This window comes from Vigna angularis, chromosome 8 (genome assembly GCF_016808095.1).
Source record: "Vigna angularis cultivar LongXiaoDou No.4 chromosome 8, ASM1680809v1, whole genome shotgun sequence".
In the NCBI taxonomy this organism is placed as follows: Eukaryota; Viridiplantae; Streptophyta; class Magnoliopsida; order Fabales; family Fabaceae; genus Vigna; species Vigna angularis.
Window position 1 is genome coordinate 25,626,837 of NC_068977.1, and position 24,583 is coordinate 25,651,419.

A 24,583-nucleotide genomic window follows, 5' to 3' on the forward strand; every position below is an offset into this window, starting at 1 on the left:
TTAAAAGTGATATTTCTAGACATTCTCTATTTTATTTTCATCATTTGTTTTATGTATGTAAACTTGCTAATTAAACACGGGATGGTATATTTTTAATTTTAACTATTTTTACATTATATTTGAATATTTTAGTTTATAAGTGTTCTATTTCCCGTTCAAATGACAGTGTTTTTCTTTTTTGTAGTCATATAAATGTGAGGGTCATTATACACAAATACTTTTCATTGTTTGTCATATCATACTTATGTGATGGGTTTACTTTACAATTTTCCAAGTCCTCACCCTAAATGTCACTCCAACTCCTATATAATATTTAAAACTGGTAAACAGCAAAACTCGGATAAAATTTATTGTGGATTGATGTTTTTTTTTTTAAATTACAATATCTATTCAATTTACATAAAGTAATAACTTAATTTATGTAATGCATAAAATAAACTACAAATTACATGGCATCAACAATGAAATTTAAATTAAATGAAATGTTATCCGTGTTATAGTATGAACACAAATTTGGTATTTGTAGAATAAATCAAATCGTGAGAAAAGTTTTAGGGCAATAATTCTATTCCAATCGATGGACTTATCCCAAGACTTGTGAAAAAGAAAAGTAACTTACACGAACTTGGAATTTTTAGATTAAACAACAATTTTATATAAAAAATAACCCATCAAATATTTCCTTAACAAAAACTAATGAATAAAATAAATGAAGGTAATAATCTAAATTATTACAACCAAAACTGAATTAGCTATTTTTTATGTTCACAATGTTATCACACTCTTTGAAAGTGTATCGACAAAACAAAATAAAATAAAAATCACATAAATTGAAGTAACTGTTTTAAAATGTCCATATAGTGTCAAATATCCTAGTTGATTTCATGTTCTGCAATAATTAATGTATATAACGTCGTTCTCGAAGCAGCCTTAACCTTTTCTTGGATTGTCCTTCTCTCCATGTTTCTCTGCCTTGATTTAGAGCCTCTTTTAATGTCTTTTTATCTTGATCAAACTTTTTTCATGTCTTAAGAAAGTCAGTTGGTCGATTTCTCTTATCGATCCTAAAACATCTATTTTTCACCTTTTGCCTAACAATTGCCTAACAATTGGCTTATTGATTTCTTTGATTTAATTGTTTTCTTTATACTTGATAACAATTATACCGTTCGGTCTCATTAACCTATATTGCTCGGTTGTATTCATTTAGTTTACAAGTCACTTGACCGATCGTTCCATCTTGTGCCGATTCTCTACACCGTTCGGTCTAGCTAACGTGAACCGATCGGTTGTATTAATTCAGTTCACAAGTCATTTGGTCGATCGTTCCATCATGTGCTGATTCTCTACACCGTTCGGTCTAGCTAACATGAACCGATCGGTTGTATTGATTCAGTTCACAAGTCACTTGACCGATCGTTCCATCTTGTGCTGATTCTCTACATTGTTCGGTCTAGCTAACGTGAACCAATCGGTTGTATTGATTCAGTTCACAAGTCACTTGACCGATCGTTCCATCTTGTGCTGATTCTCTACATCATTCGGTCTAGCTAACGTGAACCGATCGGTTGTATTGATTCGGTATACAAGTCACTATACTCTGCTCGGTCTCTCCTAACTAGATCGTTTGGTCTCTCCTAACTAGACCGTTCGGTCTATTGTTTGACCTGCTTTTTCAATTATTCTGTTTTCTCTATTATTTTGTTATTGTCTCATTCTCTATATATTTCTTCACTTGTACCGTTTTGATGATCATCAATAAACTTCTCTTTTTTCTCTGCCACCTTTTCTCTGGCTTCTCTATTCTCTTTTCTCTTCCCTTCAGCTTTTTCTTTTCATTACTGTATTGAAAATTTATGATGGTATTAAAAGAAATTTCTGCTACTTTTTGATTTCTGCACCACTATTCTTGTTTCTTTTCCCTGTAATGGCTACCATTGACACACATCCACCTATCTCTGACCCTACACATTCATATCTTTATCTTCATCCAAATGAAAACCCAACCATATCCCTTGTTTCTCCCGTTCTTAACACCGCAAACTATAATTCATGGAGCAAATCTTTTGTCACAGCTCTTTCTGCAAAGAATAAGGTAGAATTTGTTCTTGGATCAGCCCTTCAACCCACCAAGACTAATGTTTCGTTTCCGGCCTGGTTTTAGTGCAACAACATGGTAGTTTCCTGGCTCCTGCATTCTGTCTCTACGGACATTCGTGAAAGCATTATTTGGATGGATCACGCTCTCGATATATGGAATGATCTGAAGAACCGCTTTGCTCAATGTGATCTTGCCAGGATATCAATTATACAACTGGAAGCCGCTACATTGTCCCAAGGCGAGCTTTCTGTTACAGAATTTTTCACGAAACTTAGAGTTCTCTGGGATGAGATAGATAGCTTCCGCCCAGATCTTGTCTGTACTTGCAAGCCCAAATGTTCTTGTGCAGTTTCTTCAATTCTTTCCCAGCCAAAACATGAAGATCGTGCCATGCAACTTTTACGAGGTGTAAATGATCATTATACTAATATACAATCTCATGTTCTTCTTCTTGACCCTATTCCTCCCATTTCAAAATTTTTTTCTCTTGTTATTCAACAAGAACGCCAATTAATGACTGATCATATTACTACATCTGTTTAAGCTACTTCTTTGTCTAATTTCTCTTCTTCAACGAATGCTTCTACTTCTGTCACTTGCACCTATTGCAATCGGGTCGGCCACCAAGAAAATATTTGTTTTAAAAAATATGGTTTCCCTAGTCATGATAACCGGAATGTCAAAACCACAAATAACAACACTCGTAAGGTCTACACATATTGCCACAAAACTGGACATACCATAGATGTTTGCTTCAAGAAACACGGTTATCCTCCTGGTCACAAGTTTTCCAACAACAGACCCGGCCAAATTCACAATGCTATTTCATCTTCTTATGCTGATAGTCAACCGAAGCCTCTTCTGCCGAACGACTTGGACCAAGAACGCCCTTCTACCGAGACCGTTCAACTCACGCCTCAACAATATCAAGTTCTTGCTCAGTTGTTCAAACAATCGGAGTCCAACATTTCTAATGTGCACATTAACCAAGTTGGAACAGTTTCTACAAACACTTCTCCAGGTAATATTGTTTCGATTTTTCAAGTGCACTATGGTAATATTTGGCTACTTGATTCTGGTGCCACTGATCACGTTTGTGTTTCTTTAAAATCTTTTACCTCTTATCAAAAGATTACTCCCATTCTAATAACTTTACCTAATGGCAAAGTTACACATGCTCATTACAAGGGTACCGTTCGGTTAAACACTAAAATCAATCTTTCTAATGTGCTATATGTTCCTGATTTTTCATTCAACCTTATCTCTGTTTCACAACTTATAGCAAAACTAAACTGTCAACTAATTTTTTCCCCTTCTAGCTGCATTGTTCAGGACATACAAAATCAAGAGAAGATTGGTTTGATTAGACATCACAATGGCTTATATCTCTTTGACTCATTTGCTTGTACAAATAACACTAATTGTAGTCTTGTAATTTGCTTTGTTCAGCATCCAAATTTATGGCATGCTCGTCTTGCACATATATCATATGCTAGGTTACAATTTTTGCAAACCAAACATGCTTACATAAAAAATGATGATACTTAAATTCCTTGTGATGCTTGCCATAGGGCCAAACAAAAGAAACTTCCTTATACTACTAGGACATCTCATTCACTAAGTTCTTTTGATTTATTGCACATTGACATATGAGGACCTACTACTGCTTCCATGAATGGTTTTAAATACATGTTAACCATCATTGATGATTTTTCTCGTTATACTTGGATTGTACCTATGTTAGATAAATCTTTTGTCAAAACCCACATACTCAATTTTCTTTGCTATATAGAAAATCAATTCAATAAAAAGGTTAAAACTATACGCATTGACAATGGTGTTGAATTCATTATGCATGATCTTTTCTCAAGCAAAGGCATTAGTCATCAAACTACTTGTGTGGAAACCCCTGAACAGAATGGAGTGGTTGAACGTAAACATCAACACATCTTAAATATTACTCGTGCATTACTTTTTCACTCACATCTGCAAATTGCTTTCTGGTGTTATGCAGCTCAACATGTTTTTTTCATAAATCAGATGCCTACACCTGTCCTACAGAATGATACACCTCATGAAGGACTTCATGGATCTCCTTGTGATCTCTCAATGTTACGTGTTTTTGGCTGTCTTTGCTATGCCAACACCATTACTGCTCACAGAAAGAAGTTTGATGATCGTGTTGTCCTTGGCATTTTCTTAGGTTTTAAACAACACACAAAAGGTTACCTATTCCTAAATCTCAAAAATCACAAGGTTGACATATCCCGTAATGTTGTTTTTCATGAAAATGTTTTTCCCTATCATCATACTCATAAAATCGACAACTCTTTATCTTTACCATTGCCAATTCATTACACAAATAATTATGATGATCTTTAACCATTCGATTCTACCAATACTAATACTTCGTCGATCATTCCTTACACTAATGATACTCTTCATAGCACATCCACAGATATCACTCAAGTAGATGACACTGGTAGTGATACCTCTGCTAGTATAAGACGATCCTCTAGATCTTGTAAGATCCCTGCTTATTTAAAAGATTTTCAAACTAACAGCGTTGTTCGGTATCCCATTACAGATTACCTTAGATATGATCGATTCTCTACTCATTCAAGCATACTATTTTATCTATTTCGTCCAATGTTGAACCAACATGTTATTCTGCTGCTTCCAAACAACCCCAATGGGTTACAGCCATGCGTGCCGAGCTTGATGCCCTGCAGGCTAACAACACTTGGGAGCTTACGACTCTACCCCCTAACAAAACAACTTTTGGTTGTCGTTGGGTTTACAAAATCAAATACAATTATGATGGATCTGTGGAATGCTACAAAGCTCGTTTGGTCGCCAAAGGATATAACCAGATTGAAGGACTGGATTATTTAGATACCTTCGCACCCGTCGCCAAACTCACTATCGTTCGGCTTCTTTTTGCCATAGCTGCATCTCAATGTTGGTCACTCAAACAATTGGATGTTAATAATGCTTTCTTACATAGTGATCTTCATGCAAATGTTTATATGAAAGTCCCTCTTGGACTGACTACTTCAACCAAAAATCAGGTTTGTAAACTCCAACGCTATTTATATGGTCTTAAACAGGTTGGCCGACAATGGTATGCTAAACTCCATCATTTTTTACCTTCACACGATTACACTTGTTCCACTTCTGACAATTCTCTTTTTCTGAAACATGATGACAATCACACTACGACACTTCTTATTTATGTTGATGACAACATCATCACCGGTAACGATGATGGATAAATTCAACACATCACTGATCTTCTTCATTCCACATTCCGCATAAAGAATCTGGGTGATCTAACTTACTTCCTTGGTCTTGAGGTCGCACGTAACTCCAAAGGGATACACCTTAGCCAACATAAGTATGTTCTGGATCTACTTGCTGAAACCGACATGATTGATAGCTCCCCTGTCCCTACTCCCATGGTTCCCAAACAATCTCCTACAAATACCGTTCAGTCTTTGGATGATGTTGCCGCTGCCTCCTATCGTCGTGTCATTGGAAAAACCATCTACCTTACCACCACTCGTCCGGACATTACCTTTGCTGTCAATCACCTCAGTCAGTTCATGTCTGCTCCTACATCTGCCCATCAACAAGCTACTACTCGTATCCTACGATACCTCAAGGGTAACCCTGGTGCTGGTGTTCATCTTCCGCACAACTCTACTGTTCAACTTAAAGCTTTTTGTGACTCTGATTGGGCCACCTGCCCTGATACTCGTCATTTGGTCACTGGATTCACTGTCTATCTTGGAAACTCTTTCATTTCATGGCGTTCCAAGAAGCAACCGACTGTTTCTCGAAGTTCTTCTGAGGCTGAATTGCGTTTGCTAGCCAACACTGTGTGTGAACTTCAGTAGCTCACGTATCTTCTTCATGATCTAGTCGTTCCTTACACGTCTCCCGCTCTCATCTATTGTGACAATCAATTTGCAATACAAATTGCTTCTATCAAGTTTTCCATGAACGCACAAAGCATATTGATATTGATTATCACATTGTCCGTGAAAAGGTTGCTACAAGATTGATCAAGTTATTTCCCATCTCCACAACCATGCAAATAGCTGACATATTAACAAAACTGTTACCTCCTCCTTGTTTTCAACTTCTTCGTTCCATGCTTGGTCTTCAAATCATTTATGCCCAGCTTGAGAGGGGATGATAATAGTTATATTGTTCGGTCTCACTAACTTGTACCGCTCGGTTGTATTAATTCAGTTCATAAGTCACTTGACCGATCGTTCCATCTTGTGTTGATTATCTACACTGTTCGGTCTAGCTAACGTGAACCGATCGGTTGTATTGATTCAGTTCGCAAGTCACTTGACTGATCGTTCCATCTTGTGTTGATTCTCTACACCATTCGGTCTAGCTAAAGTGAATCGATCGGTTGTATTGATGCAGTATACAAGTCATTGTACTCTGCTCGGTCTCCCCTAACTAGACCATTCAGTCTATTGTTTGACCTGCTTTTTCTGTTATTCTGTTTTTTCTATTATTATGTTATTGTCTCATTCTCTATATATTTCTTCACTTGTACCGTTTTGATGATCATCAATAAACTTCTCTTTTTTATCTACACTAGTACAATTAAGGAAAATGACATCGGTTCTTTTTGTTTATAGGCACCGGTTGTAGAACCGAAGCATATTCAGGCGAAGTAAAAAATATAGGCTTTATGTCTCGAGATTTGAACCGAGTCAAAAGTGTTCGAATTTTGCCTCAGTTCACAGACAACTGAGGCAGTAGAGTGTTTTTAATTTTTTTAATCTCAATCAAAATCTCTTGTTGGTTCCTTGTCTATTCTTCGTTCTATTCTGCCATGTTCTTTTCTTTTCTCTTTTCTATCTTCTGAACCACAATTTCTTTCCCAGATTTTCAACCTCAACCCCAACCTGCACTAACAAAGACCTTTCCAGATTTTCAACCCCAATCATCACCATCCACCCTAAGACCTTTCCCAGCGAGCAATCAGAAGGCGTAGAGAAAAATAAGAAGCAGTACCCCCAATTCAAGAGGCGAATCCAAACCGCACCTGCAGAGAAACAGAACCAAACACCCAAGGCAGAGAAATAGAACCAAAAACAGATTCACCGGCTACGCCCCCGCCGCACCGTCGTTGTGCCTCAAAACCTCTTCCACAAACAAGACAACTCCTTCCTTCTCCCCTATTTTCCAGTACAAGGAATCACCTTTTCAATCATGCTAAAACCCGAATCAATCATTTCACCCAACCGAATGCCGGTCAGACTCTGAAAATCGCAAAGGGGCAGCAGCGCGTTCTTGTCGACGTAGATAGAAGTTTCATTTTAAAACATAATATACAAAAAAAAAATTAAAATTTTGATCTAAAGATAATCTTTTATATTATTTTTTTATTCCCTTTTTTCTATGTGATAGTAAAACATTTACTTTGAAAGTGAATCAATCATCATAAAGAATAATTAAAATATATATAAGAGTAGAAAAAGGAGAAACTAATAAACTACATGCATTTTGAAGAATTGAATTAATAACAACTAGCATAGAAAATGCATATAAAATTTAAGTATTCATTTTAATAGTAATTAATAAATTTAGTGAATATTAAGAAATGATACATCATAAACCACTTAATATTGTAATAAATTATTGTTCATTTTTTATGAAAGTTCATTAAAAAGTAAAAAATTACTTACTTAGAGAAATATTATATATATATATATATATATATACACACACGAATGAGAAATATATATGAAGTTTTTGCACAACAAAATTAAATGAAATATGTTTAATGAGTCAAGGATTTCAAAGTCTTATGTTGTTACATAATTTTTCTATATAAGCAAACATCCAAGTTTATTGAAACCTATTACAAAATCTATTTTGTCTGATTACATGTATATAGTTATTTGAGAAATTAAAAACACTTAGATTTGCAACAAATTGTGAGTTTACTACATTTTTTCTTGTATTCAAAATGAACTTTTTTCGTAAAAAAGACTCATGGGTTTAGTTATGTCCCCACAGAGCTTTTGTAAATATTTTGATCTTGTGGACTTTTTCAATGGAGAGATTTTTGGCTTGAGTTTTTCTGATCTCAGTCTATATGGATCAAGGTCAAACCATGTAAGAGAGACCAAATTGACGGATCTAATGTGCATATGGAAAAGTGGGTTGTTCTTCTTGATTTGTTAGAATTTTTTTATAGTTAAATTATCATAAAAAATAATTTAAACGATTAAAATTTGGTAATTTGTTATTTGAAAAATATAAATATGCAACAAATTTAGATTAAAAATACCTAGATATTCAGTTTTAATTGTTTATCTTAATTAAGTAATTTAACATGTAAAATTAATAATTATTTTAATTAAAAAAATTTGAAACATTAATTAAAAAAGATAAAAAAATTATATGGTTTAAATTTGTTATGATATATATATATATATATATATATATATATATGAGCTAGTTTAAGAGAGATGAATTCAACTATCATAAATTTAAAAAAAAAATAATTAAAACTTCAAATGAGAATTTATGATTAACTTTTCGAAAAATAAAAACTTACAAGAATAAGTATAATTCACAAGACAACAATAAAATAAAAAGGAAACGAAATCTCTACAATAAATTTTATATTTGTTCATTGTCTTAGAATTACATCTGGTTGCTAAGACAAGCTGATATTGTGACAATGTATATATATATATATATATATATATATATATATATATATATATATATATAAACATGCATAAGCTCTTAAGATTGACTCTCTGAATAAGTAACATAGCTTTTCGTGACTAGAAACTCTCGGCAGAAACAACCAAACCTCATGAAGATAAATAAATACAGGAAATAAGTCCATCTACAAATACAACAAACAAATCAGTACAACACTTAGATGAAATTTTATGGTTTCTCTCCTACTCAAAGAGAATGATTTTCAAATTGCTAACGTTGTGTTTGGATGCAAGTATTTTAATGTTGAAGGAATTTTCCGAAGACGGATTAGTAATGAAATATTATGTTCGGTTTGAGACATTTTGGAAGTGACATAAATATTTCCGGATCCTCATAGATATCTATATATATTAAAAATATATATATGAATACCCTCGTAACGAATACTCACGTCAATATAGAGATGAGTACAAGGTGAATATTTATGGAGATACAAAAGCTACTATTTCGGATGTGTAGGGCTGTGTCGTCTAATCTCCACGTCCTCCTCCTCACGTCTTTCGTGTATCCGGTCCTCCGTACTCGATCCTTAGTTCCTTCTCCGATCCGCGGGTGGGAGACCTGCGAAAGATTCTCCGATGCCAAAGTCAGTTTTGGAGAGATAGAGTTTTCTATCGAACAATAATAAATGCGCAGTAAATGTAACCTGTCTACCACTTACCCTGGATCTGTATTTATAGTTTTCGCTATGGGCTTGGGATTAGTGAAAAATTAATCACGGCCCAAATTCAGCCCAATAACTTTTAACCTCAACTTACCTTAAACCTGGCTAATTAGCAGTATGGCCGGCCGGTTTCCTAAGTTCAACGCTTGGATCGGCCGACCCTTATGGGCGTCCTGTGTAACCAGCAACGTGTCCGGCCGGCCATCATGGTGTAACCGGATGATAGTTCAATTCGTCTCTAGGATCGGCCGGCCCTTATGAGTGTCACGTAACATCGGATGGCCGACCTTCATCGTAGGGCTGGGTGGTGAGGTAATTCGTCCCGTGGATTGGCCGGCCCTTATGAGTGTCACGTAACATCGGATGGCCGGCCTTCATCGTATGGCTGGGTGGTAAGGTAATTCTTGCCATCCCGGACAAATGGGCGTCTGGTCCCCAACCAGATGATAAAGTCCAATTCGTCTCGTGGATTGGCTGACCCTTATGAGTGTCACGTAACATCGGATGGCCGGGTGGTGAGGTAATTCTCGTAATCCCGGACAAATGGGCGTCCGGTCCCTACTGGTACACAAGCCCCCCGAGCCCTAGTATACGTAGGACTTAAGTCTGATGTGGGGGGAGTTAACGGGTCGTGTTGGGCCGGATTTCATGGGCTTTAAGATTTGGACTTTTGGCAGGAAACACGTGATCTCTCTGTATTGGCGGGAGTAGAAGCGGTGTTGAATCTGGAACGTTGATCGTGTTGGCGTTTGACGGTGCGGCTGCGCTCGACGGTTACTGAAATTTTTCTATAAATAGGGGGTAGGAAAGCTGTCATTTTCACTCTCTCCATTTTTGCTAAAGCTTTGAAATTCTTTTTTCCTCAGGTAATAAATGGCCGTTGTCCATATCGAGTTTGCTTCTGAGTCGTCGGGCGGAGTCCAAGGGGGTTCGGTAGGGGGTGATGGTGCAAGCTGCGATTCTTCAAGTTCAGTCTCTTCTCATTTTCTGGAGGAAGATGTCCGGTCTTCAATGCCGGGTTTGGAAGAGCCGGCCACGACAGGTGACCGAATATTCCACGGCGTCCCCCTCTTCTTATTGAAGGGCGGTGTCCGTGTAGAAGGTTCTCCTTTTGAGCCGGACGGTCAGGGAACCATAGTGTCTGATTGGGCTCCCTACGTTGCTAGCTTATATGCGTCAGCTTACGCCACCCGCCGGGATCTGGAGTGGAGGGTCAGCCGCACCGATATTGTCCGAGATGTAGAGGACTCGAGACTGATCCGGGTGGGAGTGAGTTTGAGAAACGAAAGGGTCTACTACGGGAAGAGGTCAAGCCCGGACGACTTCTTCTTCATGTACCTCAACGTCTTCAGTCAGCTTTTCGTCCGGGTTCCTTTCACAAACTTCCAAATGGCCATTCTTCGGGAAGCCAACGTGGCCCCGGCTCAACTGCACCCAAACTCTTGGGCGGCCGTGCAGACGTTTTTGGCGATGTGCTTGGCCATGGGCGTTACCCCGACAATCCCAGTATTTTTCCATTACTTCGAAGTCCGTCCGCCTCCTAATGGAGGCTGGGTGTCTTTTACCTCGGTCCGGGATAGGGCTCTCTTCTGCCCTTTCTCGGATTCTTTCAAAAACTTCAAACATCACTATTTTAGAATCATAATCAACGCTGCCGGCCGCCAAGCGTTCTATGATGGCGAGGGGAACCCCTTGTTTCCCTTTTACTGGACGAGGGAGCCCCGAAGAATAAGGGCGTTTCCTGCGGGAATGTTGCATCCGGACAACTTGGAAGCCGTGCGCATCATCAATGCCCTCCCCCGCTGGATTTCCGCCCGTCACTTGGTCGAATGCCTTAGTCTTGAGGATTGTGGACAAAAGGCGTTCGGTATGGTGTTATTATATTGGGTTGGTTTATATTTAGTACGCTGGCCTTAACGTTTCTGAATTGTTCTGTTCCTTGCAGATCTCATGACGACTCGAGCGCCCTGCCAATCCAGCTTCATGATGGCCGCAAGGAAGCGCGGAGGTGCGAGTTCGTCCTCAGGTAAACCAAAGGTTATGCCGAACGCTCCCCGCCCCCCGCCTTCGAGAAGATCTTCCTCGTCTGGCCGCCCGACCCCGGTGCCTCCTGCTCATCCTCAACAAGTCCCCCCCGCTGGAGGGGCCGGTAGTTCTTCCCCTGGGAACCGGGCGCCTGGTCCGGAAATCCCCGCCAACCTGGTGGCCGTTCATGTGGATCCGTCATCTAAGGCGGCCACCGCCTCTGTTGCTCCGTTGGTACGGAAAAGGAAAGACCCCACCAGCCACGGTCACAAAGAGAAGGAGGCCTCGTCCTCTAGATCAGCTTCCAAAAAGGCCCGCAAGGGCAAGGAGAAAGAGAAGGAAAAGGCCCCCTCGGTTCCTCTGCCGGGCGGCATCTTCAGTCCAGAGTTTAGCATGAGCGACCGGACGAAGTTTCATATGAGCTCCTCTCAGCGAGCTCTTATCGAGCCGCTATCGGAGCTGGAGCTTACCAATGCTATGCTGGAGATGTCCACCCGGGCGACTTCCCTTGCATGGTACCTGAAAGAGTTTGCTGACCGTCCCGGGGTGGAGGACATCAGGGCCGAACTCCTGGCTGAGAAGAAGAATTCAGCCAGCCTTCAATCGACAAAGGAGCAGCTGATCTTGAATCAAGAGGAATAAGATAAGAGGATCAAGCAGCTGGAGGCCGACCTCGAGAAGTCTAACAAGAGAGTTGCTGAAGCCGACGATAAATTGGCGGCCGTTCGAGGGGACTGTGAGTGGTTGTAAGAGGAGTGCAGTCAGCTGAAGATCAAGGTCTCTCGGCAGAAGAGCTCTGAGACCGGGCTCTTGAAGGCGAACCAGGCATTGAATCGGGATCTAACCAAGGCGACGGAGAAGATCGCCGAGCTCGAGGCCACTGTTGTTTTTTAGCATGAGGATGGTTTTAATAAAGCTCTTCGTCAAGCGTCCCTTTTGGCCGGGGTACAAGAACCGTTCGCCCTTGGTTTTGACATTACGAAGGACGTTTTCGATGGCATGCTCGTGGATTTTAACTCTTTGGTCGAAGACGAGGAGCCGGGAGCTGAGGGGCCTTCCGGGGCTGCAGAAGACATTGAGGCGGGAGTGACGGAGGCTGACGAAGGAAAAGAAGATGGAAGAAATGACTTGTTTTTTTTTTTGTTTTATATTGATTTTTGTCGTGTATTGTTGTGGCCGCCCGCCCAACATCTTGGGGTGTCAAGGTGTTGGTCGGACCGTCCTTTTGTATATGCTGGCACGTTTTGGTGCCTTTGCTGATACACAATTTACTTCCCCGCACGTTTTTGACTTCAATGATATGATTATTATGCCTCTTTGTTTTACGCATTGATTGTTCGGGGGTAAACCCTTAGCCTTTTCGGTAACTTTCATTTATCGCCCCTCGAAGTTAACATTGGTTCCCGAGGGAACTCTTCGTTCATTAATTTGGACTTTTTGGAAAGGGCGGACGACAGTGGTTCTAAACAAAGAACTCTCCGTTAACCGTCCGGCTGAGTTGATAGTGGTTCCCGAGGGAACTCTCGGTTTATCAACTTGGTCTTTGGGAAGGGCGGACGACAGTGGTTCTGATCAAAGAACTCTCCGTTCACCGTCCGGCCAGGTTGACAGTGGTTCCCGAGGGAACTCTCTGTTCATCAACTTGGTCTTTTGGAAGGGCGGATGACAGTGGTTCTAATTAAAGAACTCTACGTTCACCGTCCGGCCAAGTTGACAGTGGTTCCCGAGGGAACTCTCCGTTCATCAACTTGGGCTTTTTGAAGGGCGGACGACAGTGGTTCTAAACAAAGAACTCCTCTTTCCCCGTCCGGCTTCTTTAACTTGGACTTTCAACATGCTTTATTGAGGTTATAAGGAGAATTGAGGTGGACGTCCTGTCATTAATAATTGGAACAAAAGTACAAGTGGGATATTAAAGCAAAATTCAACTGAAATAGAATTTTAAATGCGTGGCATTCTAGGTGTTGGGTATCGGACGTCCGTCCAATCGTTGTAGCCTGTATGCCCCGTTTCCTAATGCTTCGATCACCCGGAATGGTCCTTCCCATTTTGCCGCTAGCTTGCCGTGCGTAGGGGCTCGGCGAGCGTCCCCAACCTTTCTCCATACCAGATCGCCTTCCTGAAAATTCCTTGGCCGGACCTTGGAGTTATACTTTCTCTCCACCATGCGTCTGCATGCTTCAGCCCTTAATGCCGCTCGGTCTCGCCGCTCGTCCAGAGAATCCAGCTCAATCTTTAGCTCTTGATCGTTCAGCTGTAGGTCTTCCACCTGTCGTCTCAACGAGGGCTCCCCCAGCTCCACTGGTAACATGGCGTCTGTTCCGTACGTTAGATTGAAGGGCGTATCCCCGGTCGTCCCATGAGGCGTGCATCGATAGGCCCATAGGACTTCCGGTAACTCGTTGACCCACGCTCCCTTCCTTTCCCCCAATCGCCTCTTGAGCTCAGCGACCACAGTCTTGTTCATCGCTTCCACTTGCCCGTTCGTCTGGGGATGTTCTACCGAGCTAGTGACATGCTTAATCCCCAGACCTTTAAAAAACTCGGCTAGTTTCTTGTCAACGAACTGGCGGCCGTTATCGGTGATGATCGTTCGGGGGAGGCCGAAACGACAAACCAACTTCCAACAGAATTTCTGGACCTGGGCGGCCGTTATGGTTGCCAGAGGTTCGACCTCCACCCACTTTGTAAAATAATCCACGGCCACTAGGAGGAACTTTTTTTGTGCCCGGCCTATGGGGAATGGTCCCACGATGTCCATGCCCCATTGAGCGAACGGCCAAGGAGACACGATCGTATGAAGAGTATGAGGAGGAACGTGGGTGTTGTTGGCGTGCGCCTGGCAACTGAGGCACTTCTGGACGAACGTCCGGGAGTCCGCTTCCATGGTCGGCCAATAATATCCCGCTCGTACCACCCGAGCCTTCAACGTCCGTCATCCAGTTTGAAAACCACAAATGCCGTTGTGGAGTTCGTTCAGTACATAGCACGCCTCTTCTACCCCCAAGCACTTGAGGAGGGGGGTGGTGAACCCTCTTCTGTACAGGTTGTCCCCCACTAGCAAGTAGCGGGCGATTTTCTTTGCCTCGCGCTGCTCAACGGGCCGTCCGTCGTCCTGCCGGGACATGATGTCCCGAATCTTGGATCGCCAGTGCTTCTCCCCGTCAGATACTGTTATACACTCTATCGAGGGCTGGAGCAGTACCTGTCGGACGACCGTTGTCAGCTGCCCCTTTTCTTTTCCTGAACTGAGTTTGGACAACATATCCGCCCTCGCGTTCTCTTCCCTCGGGATGTGTTGGAGGCAGACTTTGTCGAACGTCCTCGCCAATTCTGTTGCGCGGTGGAAGTATCGCGACAGTTGTTCCTCTTTAACCTGGAAGTCGCCATTCATCTGGCCGACGACCAGCTGCGAGTCTGTCCGGCAAGTGACTCTTCTCGCTCCCATATCCCTCGCTAATTCTAGACCGGCCATCAGCGCTTCATACTCTGCTTGATTATTGGAGACCTTGAACTTAAATACCAAGGAGTGCTCCAATAGGAAACCGTTGGGGCCCTCCAACACTATGCCTGCCCCGCTGATGGACCTGCCAGATGCTCCATCCACGTACAGATTCCACTCGTCCCGGCTGTAGGGGGGAAGTTCGGCCGCGAAATTTGCCAAGTGCTGGCCCCTGACCGACCCCCTCGGTTGGTAGCGTAGGCCGAACTCTGACAGTTCTACCGCCACGATACCATCTGCCCAACCAAGTCCAGCTTTCTCAGGATTTTGGAGATGGGGAAATCGGTACTGACAACCACCTGATGGCTTTGGAAGTAGGGGCGAAGTCTTCTTGATGCATTTAACAGCGCCAGTTCTACCTTCTCCACTTGTTGGTATCGGGTTTCCGCATCCAGAAGTGTGCGGCTAACGAAATAGATTAACCTAGGTTGGGGTCATTCTTGTGTCAACACGACGCTGACGGCCGACTCCGACACGCCGAGGAAGATGTGCAGATCGTCTCCTGGTACGGGCTGGTTCATCACGGGAGGGTTAAGCAGGATGGTTTTGACGTCCTGAAAAACCCATTCGCACTCGGCGTCCCATACGGGGCCGGCTCCCTTCTTCATCTTCCGTAGGACAGGTTTGACTCTCTCGGCAAGCTTTGGGATGAACCGTGATAAGGCTGTGAGGCCTCCGACTAACCTTTGGACCTCTTTAAGAGTGGCCAGGCTTTGCATCTGGAGCACCGCCTCACATTTATCAAGATTGGCCTCAATCCCTCTGGATGTAAGCATGAAGCCCAGGAATTTTCCGGTGGCTACCCCGAATGTGCACTTAGCCGGGTTCAATCGCATCCCAAACTTTCTAACCTGGTGAAAGACTTCCTCCAGGTCCTTAATGTGTCCCATTCCATCTGCCGAACGGACGACCATGTCGTCCACGTACACGTCCATGCACTTGCCTATCTGCTCCTGGAAGATCCGGTCCATTAGCCGCTGGTAGGTGGCCCCGACATTCTTTAATCCGAATGGCATTACTTCATAATAGAAGTTTGCCCTCTCCGTGATGAATGCCGTCTTTTCCCGGTCCGGCCCGAACATCGGAATCTGGTTATATCCGGAGTACGCGTCCAGGAAACTTAGCACCCGATGTTCGGAGGCGCCATCCACCAAGGCGTCTATATTAGGTAAGGGATGAGAATCCTTCGGGCAGGCCTTGTTCAGGTCGGTGTAGTCAGTGCACATGCGCCACTTCCCACTGCTCTTTTTCACCATCACCACGTTGGCTAACCAAGTAGTGTAGGTGACCTCCCGGACAAAGGCTGCGTCCTTCAACTTTTTCACCTCCTCTTCAACGGCCTTCCGCTTCTCCTCGCCCATCCGCCGCTTCTTCTGGGCCACCGGTCGGGCCTCCTTGAACAGAGAGAGTTTATGGAAAATGACCGTTGGGTGGATCCCTGACATGTCGGCCGACGTCCATGCGAACAAGTCCCTATTCTTCCACAGGAGCGACCTAAGCCCTTCCTCCACACCGGGCTCCAGTCCCTGGGCCATGGTAGTCGTCTGGGAGGGGCTCTTCCATATCAAGACAGGCTGGGTTTCCCCCATCGGTTCCAGCCGGTCTTCGGTGTTCATCCTTGGGTCGAGGTCGGCCATGGCGACCTCAGAGCCGATCGCCTGCCGCTTTATTTGTCGGGTGTGCAACCTTAAGCCGGCAACATAGCACTCCCGGGCCGTTTTTTTGTCCGCCCGGACAGTGCATATAGCTCCTTTCTCGGAGGGGTACTTCATCGTGAGATGGGGCGTGGATACGATTGCCCCGAAAGCGTTCAAACATGGCCGGCCGAGCAACACGTTATAAGAAGTGTTGGCTTCGACCAGCAGGTATCAGATTCTCTTTTCTTCGCTAGACCGCCCGGTCCCTAGCCTCGTCCTAAGCTCCACGTACCCCCGGGTGTCCACGCTTTCCCTGGTCCACTAAGACCTTGCTGACACCGTATTGAGCGATCTCGGCAGTTATAACCATTGGGGTTGTCTTGGTCGGGGTCCGGCGCGTGGAAGTCGTCGTCCGAAAAGGTGATGGGCGACATTGTGCGCCGTGGCTTGTCAACTAAGTGCACGGATTGCAGGGCTCGCACGTGGCGCTTTCGAGCAGACGAGGACGACCCCCCACCAGCGAAACCTCCAGAGATGGTGTTGATGTGTCCCCGTAGAGGACGTTCGCGACTTCGACTGCGGCTTCGGCTGCGTCGCCGCTCGGAGCGGGGCCGTTCGGCCCTATTGTTCCTGGGCCTATGTGGGCGGTAAGCTGTGCGCTGGGCGGGCCGCTCCGCAGGTACCTGAGGACGATCGTCCCGAATGTATTTCTTGGGCTTCCCCGCTCGGATCAGTTCTTCTCTCTTGTCCTTAAGGGTCACACACTCTTCGATGGTGTGGCCCATATTCTTGTGATAGGCGCAATGCTTGCTCCCGTCCGCCTCTTTGGGGGTTGGTCGCTTCATCGGTTCGGGGAGCAATTCTGCGCTTAACGCTTCTCGAAGGATCTTCTCCCTCGGGACGTTCAGGGGGGTATACTGTTGGAAACGGGGTCCTCGGCGCGGCTCCTTCTGCCTGTTGCCACCCGGTTTTCCTATCGAATTGCCAGGTTTCCCCCCGTCCGCCTTCTCGCTCCTAAGCTCCTGGCTTTCCTTTTTGTATGATAATTTCATCTTCTCAACCCGTATCTCGTCTGCCGCGCGTTCCCTTAGTTCTTCCATAGTCTTGGGTGCTCGCCGACAGACGCTGTCTTTGAACGGTCCGGGCTTGAGAGCGGGCAGGATGTAATGGAGGACGAGCTCCAGGCTTAACGCCTTCACTCGCCGTACGGTTTTCTGGTACCGGTCCATGAACGCTCTCAGGGTTTCTTCCTTTCCCTGTTTCAGGGTGACCAACTCAAACACGGTCAAGTCCTATGTGCTGTTATCCGCGATTTGTCGGATAAATAGCTGCTTTAGTCCTGCGAAGTTTTCTATGGAATTGGGAGGCAGGGTGTTGAACCATTCGAGGGCTTTGTCTTCAAAAGACAACGAGAACGCTCGACACCAGATGGCGTCGTTGCCCGTTCTGAACGCCATCGCGTTCGAGAAGGTTCTAATGTGGCCCTCAGGATCGATGGTCCCATCATACATTTTGAATTGTGGTGCAATGAACTGTTCCGAAATCTGAACGTCCATTATGTTTTGGGCGAAGCGGAGCAATAGCGTGGAAGAAGGTTCCGGCTTGACCACCATCCGCCTATCCTCAGCCGCGCTCTCCGCGTGCACTGACTTGGCCTTACTACCTTTAGCCTCGGTACCAGTCGGTCTCCAGGTCTCATCGCATTCGGTATTCTGTTCTGAACGTTCCTCAGCGGTGGCCTTCCCCTTCTCCTTCGCCCGCTCGTCCCCGTCCTTTCCGGCAATCTCCCGGCGTATCCAGGCTTCACAGTCGGCCCTCACCGCCACCAGCTCATCTTCATGACGCTGTTGCATCTCGTCCATCTTTTGTTGTAGAACTCTGATCATCTCAATCGGGTCGTCCATGCTCATATTTCTCGTGGTCACCATTGGGTTTCTAAAATCACACAGCCCCACGGTGGGCGCCAAATGTTTCGGATGTGTAGGGTTGTGTCGTCTAATCTCCACGTCCTCCTCCTCACGTCCTTCGTGTATCCGGTCCTCCATACTCGATCCTCAGTTCCTTCTCCGATCTGCGGGTGGGAGACCTGCGAAAGATTCTCCAATGCCAAAGTCAGTTTTGGAGCGATAGAGTTTTCTATCGAACAGTAATAAATGCGTAGTAAATGCAACCTGTCTACCACTTACCCTGGATCTGTATTTATAGTTTTCGCTACGGGCTTGGGATTAGTGAAAAATTAATCACGGCCCAAATTCAGCCCAATAACTTTTAACCTCAACTTACCTTAAACCTGGCTAATTAGCAGTATGGCCGGCCGGTTTCCTAAGTTCAACGCTTGGATCGGCCGGCCCTTGTGGGCGTCCTGTGTAACCAGCAGCGTGTTCGGCCAGCCATCATGGTGTAACCGGAAGATAGTTCAATTCGTCTCTGGGATCGGCCGGCCCTTATGAGTGTCACGTAACATCGGATGGTCGGCCTTCATCGTAGGGCTAGGTGGTGAGGTAATTCGTCCCGTGGATTGGGCAGCCCTTATGAGTGTCACGTAACATCGGATGGCCGACCTTCATCGTATGGCTGGGTGGTAAGGTAATTCTTGCCATCCTGGACAAATGGGCGTCCGGTCCCCAACCGGATGATAAAGTCCAATTCGTCTCGTGGATTGACCGGCCCTTATGAGTGTCACGTAACATCGGATGGCCGGGTGGTGAGGTAATTCTCGTAATCCCGGACAAATGGGCATCCGGTCCCTACTGGTACAACTACTATCTATACTCTACCTTATCCCTTGACATCCCTAATTCAAATTACTCATTGAATTGGTGTTGTCAGTCGAAATAAAACATGCTCATTAATTCACTGTTACAATAATCAATGAACATTACTCAAAAATTATTGAAACATGCCATTTACCAAAACATGACTCATCTAATCATTTTATGATAAACAACTTCACGTGTAACAGTTCAAATTGAAACCCTAAGCTATGTACCGAGTATTTAGAAAAATGGAAAATGAACATCACAATCGAACATTAGTGCAGTAAAAGGAAATGACACCAGTTGTTTTTGCCTATAGGCATCGGTTCTATAACCAAGACATATTCAAACAAGGTAAAAAGATGTACATTTTATGCCTCGGTTATGAACCGGGACGTAAAGGATACGATTACGCCTCGATTCATTGTAACCGATGTCGTAAGGTTTTGTTTTTTTTATTGATCCTGCTACACTCTCCCATTGTTTCGAAACCAACCACACAAGCATAAACACAACCCTCATTATTTTTGTAACATGTTTCATCTACAAAGAGACAAAAAACCCACGATTTCGTTCAATTCAGAACAGGGTCAAAGCTGGATGATGAATCTGGCATGTGTTCCCCTCCTTTGTGGTCCACGAGTCCATCATCACTAAAAAATTGAACAACAAAATGTGCATGTTAGAAGACCAAGAACGAGATTGACAGTGGAGGGTATTATTTGAAAATGGTTTTTTCAATGTCTCTGGATCCAAAAAGAAGACCAAGAACAAGATCCAAAAAAATTTCACTTACCAAGCCACGGAGGACCACTGCCGCGATGACCAGGACCGTGGGAGCGACTGCGGCAATAGAAACAACGCGCCACGGTGGTGCAGCAAGAACCCAGGAAGACCACGCGTCACTGTCTTCATCACGCGACAGCAAGGCAGCAGTGGGGAGGTAGTGGCGGTGACGTTGTGGACGCAACGGGGAGGCAACAGTGGCGACGTTGTGGACGCAGCGGGGAGGCAATGGCGGTGACGTTGTGGAGCGGATCTGGAGCGGCTTCGCGATTTGGGCTTGGCGATCTGGAGCGGTGGATCTGGAGGAGGCAGCAGCGACGACAGAGGCAGCAGCGGTGGAGGCAGAAGTGGCGGAGGTAGTGGTGGAGGCTACAGCAGCGAGAGAGGAGAAGAATGGGAGAGCACGGAGGGGAAGAGGGAGAGCACGGAGGGGAAGAGAGAGAGCACGAGAAAGAAGAAGTCTTTGGTTGTGCAAATGTGCAAATGTGCAAATGAAAAAATCAAAACGTGTGTATAGGCAACGGTCGTCTGGCGACCCGAGGCAATAGGGAGTGTATAGGCTGCGGTCTTTTGGCAATCTGAGGCAATAGGGCCTTTTTAGAGAAAATGTGTGCTTAGGACAAAGGTATAGGTTTTGGGTGTTCTTTTAACCGAGGCAATATCACCATTCTGCCTCGGGTCAAAGTGTAACCGAGGTATATAGCCTTTTACGCTTCGGGTTTTGCGTAACCGAAGCGTATATGGCGCGTTAGATTCCACTTTTTTTACTAGTGGCAATGGGCTCCGCCAAGCCCAAAGTAGTTCAACAACTTATTACAAAATAAAAATAGACAAGAAATAAATTTCTACACAAAATAATTGTGATAACACTAGTAAAAAAATGACTTTTTAACACGCTATATACGTCTCGATTTTACTGATTTTATTGAAACCGAAGTGTATAAAAGCGTGGTGATATTATCGTAGTTATAGGGAATTTATATGCCTCGGTTCAAAAGGAACCGAAGCGTAAGAGGTCTATTGCCTCGGTTAAGTCAACAACCGAAGCATAAAGTATTGTCACGTACCATGTGCTCCTTTGCAAATCAGCTGACACAACTTTTTGAAAATCACTTACGGCCTCGGTTACAATCAGAATCGAGGCGTAAAATTTTCCACGTACCCCTGCTCCTCTATAAATCAGCTGCAATTTTGATTGACAGGGATTGTGCCTTGGTTATCTATAGAACTGAGGTAGAAAGGCTAGGCTATCGCATTGGTTTGGCGCCAACCGAGTCATATAGGTTCAATATATTTTCAAAATTGCCATTATATTTTTCATTTTTTATTATTTTCTTCTAGTATAGGTATCGGTTAAGCTTCATAATCGAAGCAATATAGGTATATTACCTCAGGATGCATGCCATGTTATTTTGCACCATTAATGACTTTCCAGCTTACGATAATTTGTTGGGGTACAGTGTCAAGGGTCATAAAACATGTCCTATATGTGAAGAAAATACTACAGCTCAACAATTAAAACACGGAAGGAAGACAATGTATATGCGTCATCTGCAATTTTTACAATATAATCATCCATATCGAAGGTTAAAGAAAGCATTCAATTGAGAACAAGAGTAAAACAATGCACTCATTCCACTTACTGGACTTGAAGTTCTTGAAAAAGTTAATAGAGTACATGATGTATTTGGGAAAACGTCTAAGAAGTCTTCTATAACGGCCCCTTGGAAGAAGAAATCAATATTCTTTGATCTTTCATATTAGTCAAAGTTAGATGTTAGACATTGCATAGATGTCATGCATGTAGAGAAGAATGTTTGTGATAGCTTGATTGGTACACTACTAAACAAACATCTAGGGAAAAACAAAAGATGGAGTGAATGCACGTTTTGATTTGGTTGACATGAAGATCCGAGAAGAGTTGGCACCAAGAGAGATTGGTAAACGTACTTATTTGCCCCCTACATGTTACACAATGTCTAGAAAAGAGAAGATAAGTTTTTGTCTTTGTTTAAAGAGTATCAAGGTACCACAAGGATACTCTTCAAATATCAAGAATTTAGTGTCAATGCAACACTTAAAGCTTCATTAGACTCAAGTCTCACGATTGCCACGTATTAATGCAACAATTGTTACCGGTGGCAATTCGAGGAATTTTGCCCAAAAATGTTAGGCAGACCATAACTCGATTGTACTCATTTTTTTCGTCAATTTTTAGTAAAGTCATCGATCCTACAAAGTTAGATCAACTTCAAAGCGACATTATCATCATCATGTGTCAGCTAGAAATGTTTTTCCCTCCATCCTTTTTTGACATCATGATGCATTTACTTGTTCATTTGATCAGAGAAATAAAGTTGTGTGGACCAGTATACTTAAGATGGATGTATCCTACTGAGCATTATATGAAGATTTTGAAAGGGTACTTAAAAAATAGATATCGTCCAGAAGGTTCAATGATTGAAAGATATATTGTTGAAGAAACTATCGAGTTTTGATCTGATTATATGACTAAAGCAAATCCGATAAGAGTCCCTCGGACATCATGGTTGAATAGATGTTCTACAAGTAAAAGCATCTGAGGTGTGAATGTGGTGACGAAAAGTCGTGAAGAATTGATGCAAGCACATCTGTACATATTAAACAACACAGATGAAGTTATTCCATTTTCGGAAGCACACAAATTCGTTGTAAAGGACAAGTATCCAAGACAATAAGAGAAATGGCAGTTGATGGAGCAAAACAGAACATTCTTGTCCTGGTTCAAATCTAAAGTTTTGAAAGAATCACAGTGTTCTGAGACTTTGTTGTGGCTAGCAAATGGTTTGAAGAAATACAGGTGAGAGGACACATGTCATTATTGACATGGTCACTGGAGTTGCATCTGGCCCAAATGCAAATGTATTTAGGTATTACCTTGGAGTACTAGCACATGATCATATCTCTATACTTACTCCATCCTTTAACCATGTATCTGAGGTTGATCAGAATCTTATCTGGCAAGATCTATTGGTAAGTTAAACAATATTGCTCCAAATTCTAGATTCTACATATTGATAAATTTGTATTGATATAAGGTTATTACTTTCTTTGTTGCAGATGACATTTAATATGCCAAATGTCGAGAGCCTAAGGAGTAGGTGTTTATCTACAATTGCAGAAAGATTTCAGGGGTTTAAAATAAAACTGATGTCCAAATATATATTTGGAGCAAAAAGTAATGAAAGTCCATGTTCTAAATATTCTGCAATTGACGAAGAAACATGACATCAGTTTGTACAGCTTCGTTCATCTGAGACGTGGCAAGTAAGTGTAGGTAAAATCATTCAGTTCATCATTTATAATTTTATATCATAACAATTGTTTCATTTTGTCATAGGAAACAAGGTCAAAAGCATAGGGTATAAGTGCTCAGAATAAAAATCCACACCTATTGTCTCGTGGTGGATACAGGAAGCTTGAGGAGAAAATAATGAAGCAAAAGTCAGATAGTAGACTTTCACTTTCTGAGGGTGGTGACCCTCCTCCTCCTCCTTCACCACCATCTTGGCACGAGAAGTGGAAGTTAGCCCGTTTAAGATCATCATGCTCCTACACTTCTGACACTGCTAGAGAGATATAAAAAAGAATTGTAAGATGTCATTTTTTATATTTAAACAACATTTTTGTTATATATATTACATAGATCTTTCAAATAATTATGAAGTTTTGTTATGTTACAGGATTCGTTGGTTGAGCAGAGCTCTCAAGGTCAATTCACACAATAAGGTCGTGAGGATATTCTTGCCACAACTATTGGACGACCTGAGCACCCAGGACGGGTGCGTGCTGCTGGGACTAGCATAGGCATACGACAGTGCTTTGGGTCTTCCTCGCATCCATCTTCATCCGAATTAAGTAAACAAGATGAACAAAAGTTGAAGGAGGAAATCACAAAGAAGGTTTGGGCGGAGTTGTATGATGAAGTTGCTGAAATGGTTGCACGCCAATTCCAGTAGCGTTATGAGGATTATGGCAATCGTCCGCCATCTCTTGTAGCAGAACATGTTGTGCCCCCTACAGGTAAACTTAATAATCACTTTTGTTTATTAATTTACTTTTTGTATAACCGAACATTTAATTTTAGAGGTAGAAGCGGTAAAGGAAGTTGCTCAGTTGTCGGTGTCCTAGGGGATGACATGGACGACACTCGTCCATGTCAATTATATATTCTCTCTGATACCAGGACCATGCTAGTGGCATAGTCTATGAGACAATCACTATAGTGCACGGTGTATAGCTAGCAGAAGATGAGGTTAAGGTCATGGTGGATGAAGTTGTCGTACCAGATGTCGTTCTTCT

General features: G+C 43.2%; 2 protein-coding genes across 2 annotated transcripts; both read right to left on the bottom strand.

The window, feature by feature from the left end:
* Nucleotides 1–14,496: 14,496 nt before the first annotated feature.
* On the bottom strand, nt 14,497–16,835 carry LOC108321234 (uncharacterized). Its single transcript, XM_017552927.1, has 2 exons — nt 15,525–16,835; nt 14,497–15,468 (listed from the first exon to the last, which is right to left on the bottom strand). The coding sequence occupies exons 1-2, from the start codon at nt 16,833–16,835 to the stop codon at nt 14,497–14,499; spliced, it is 2,283 nt and encodes a 760-aa protein (XP_017408416.1).
* A 131-nt stretch (nt 16,836–16,966) lies between these two features.
* Nucleotides 16,967–17,929, bottom strand: LOC108321235 (uncharacterized). The gene has a single exon (XM_017552928.1). The coding sequence runs from the start codon at nt 17,927–17,929 to the stop codon at nt 16,967–16,969; it is 963 nt and encodes a 320-aa protein (XP_017408417.1).
* Nucleotides 17,930–24,583: the final 6,654 nt, after the last annotated feature.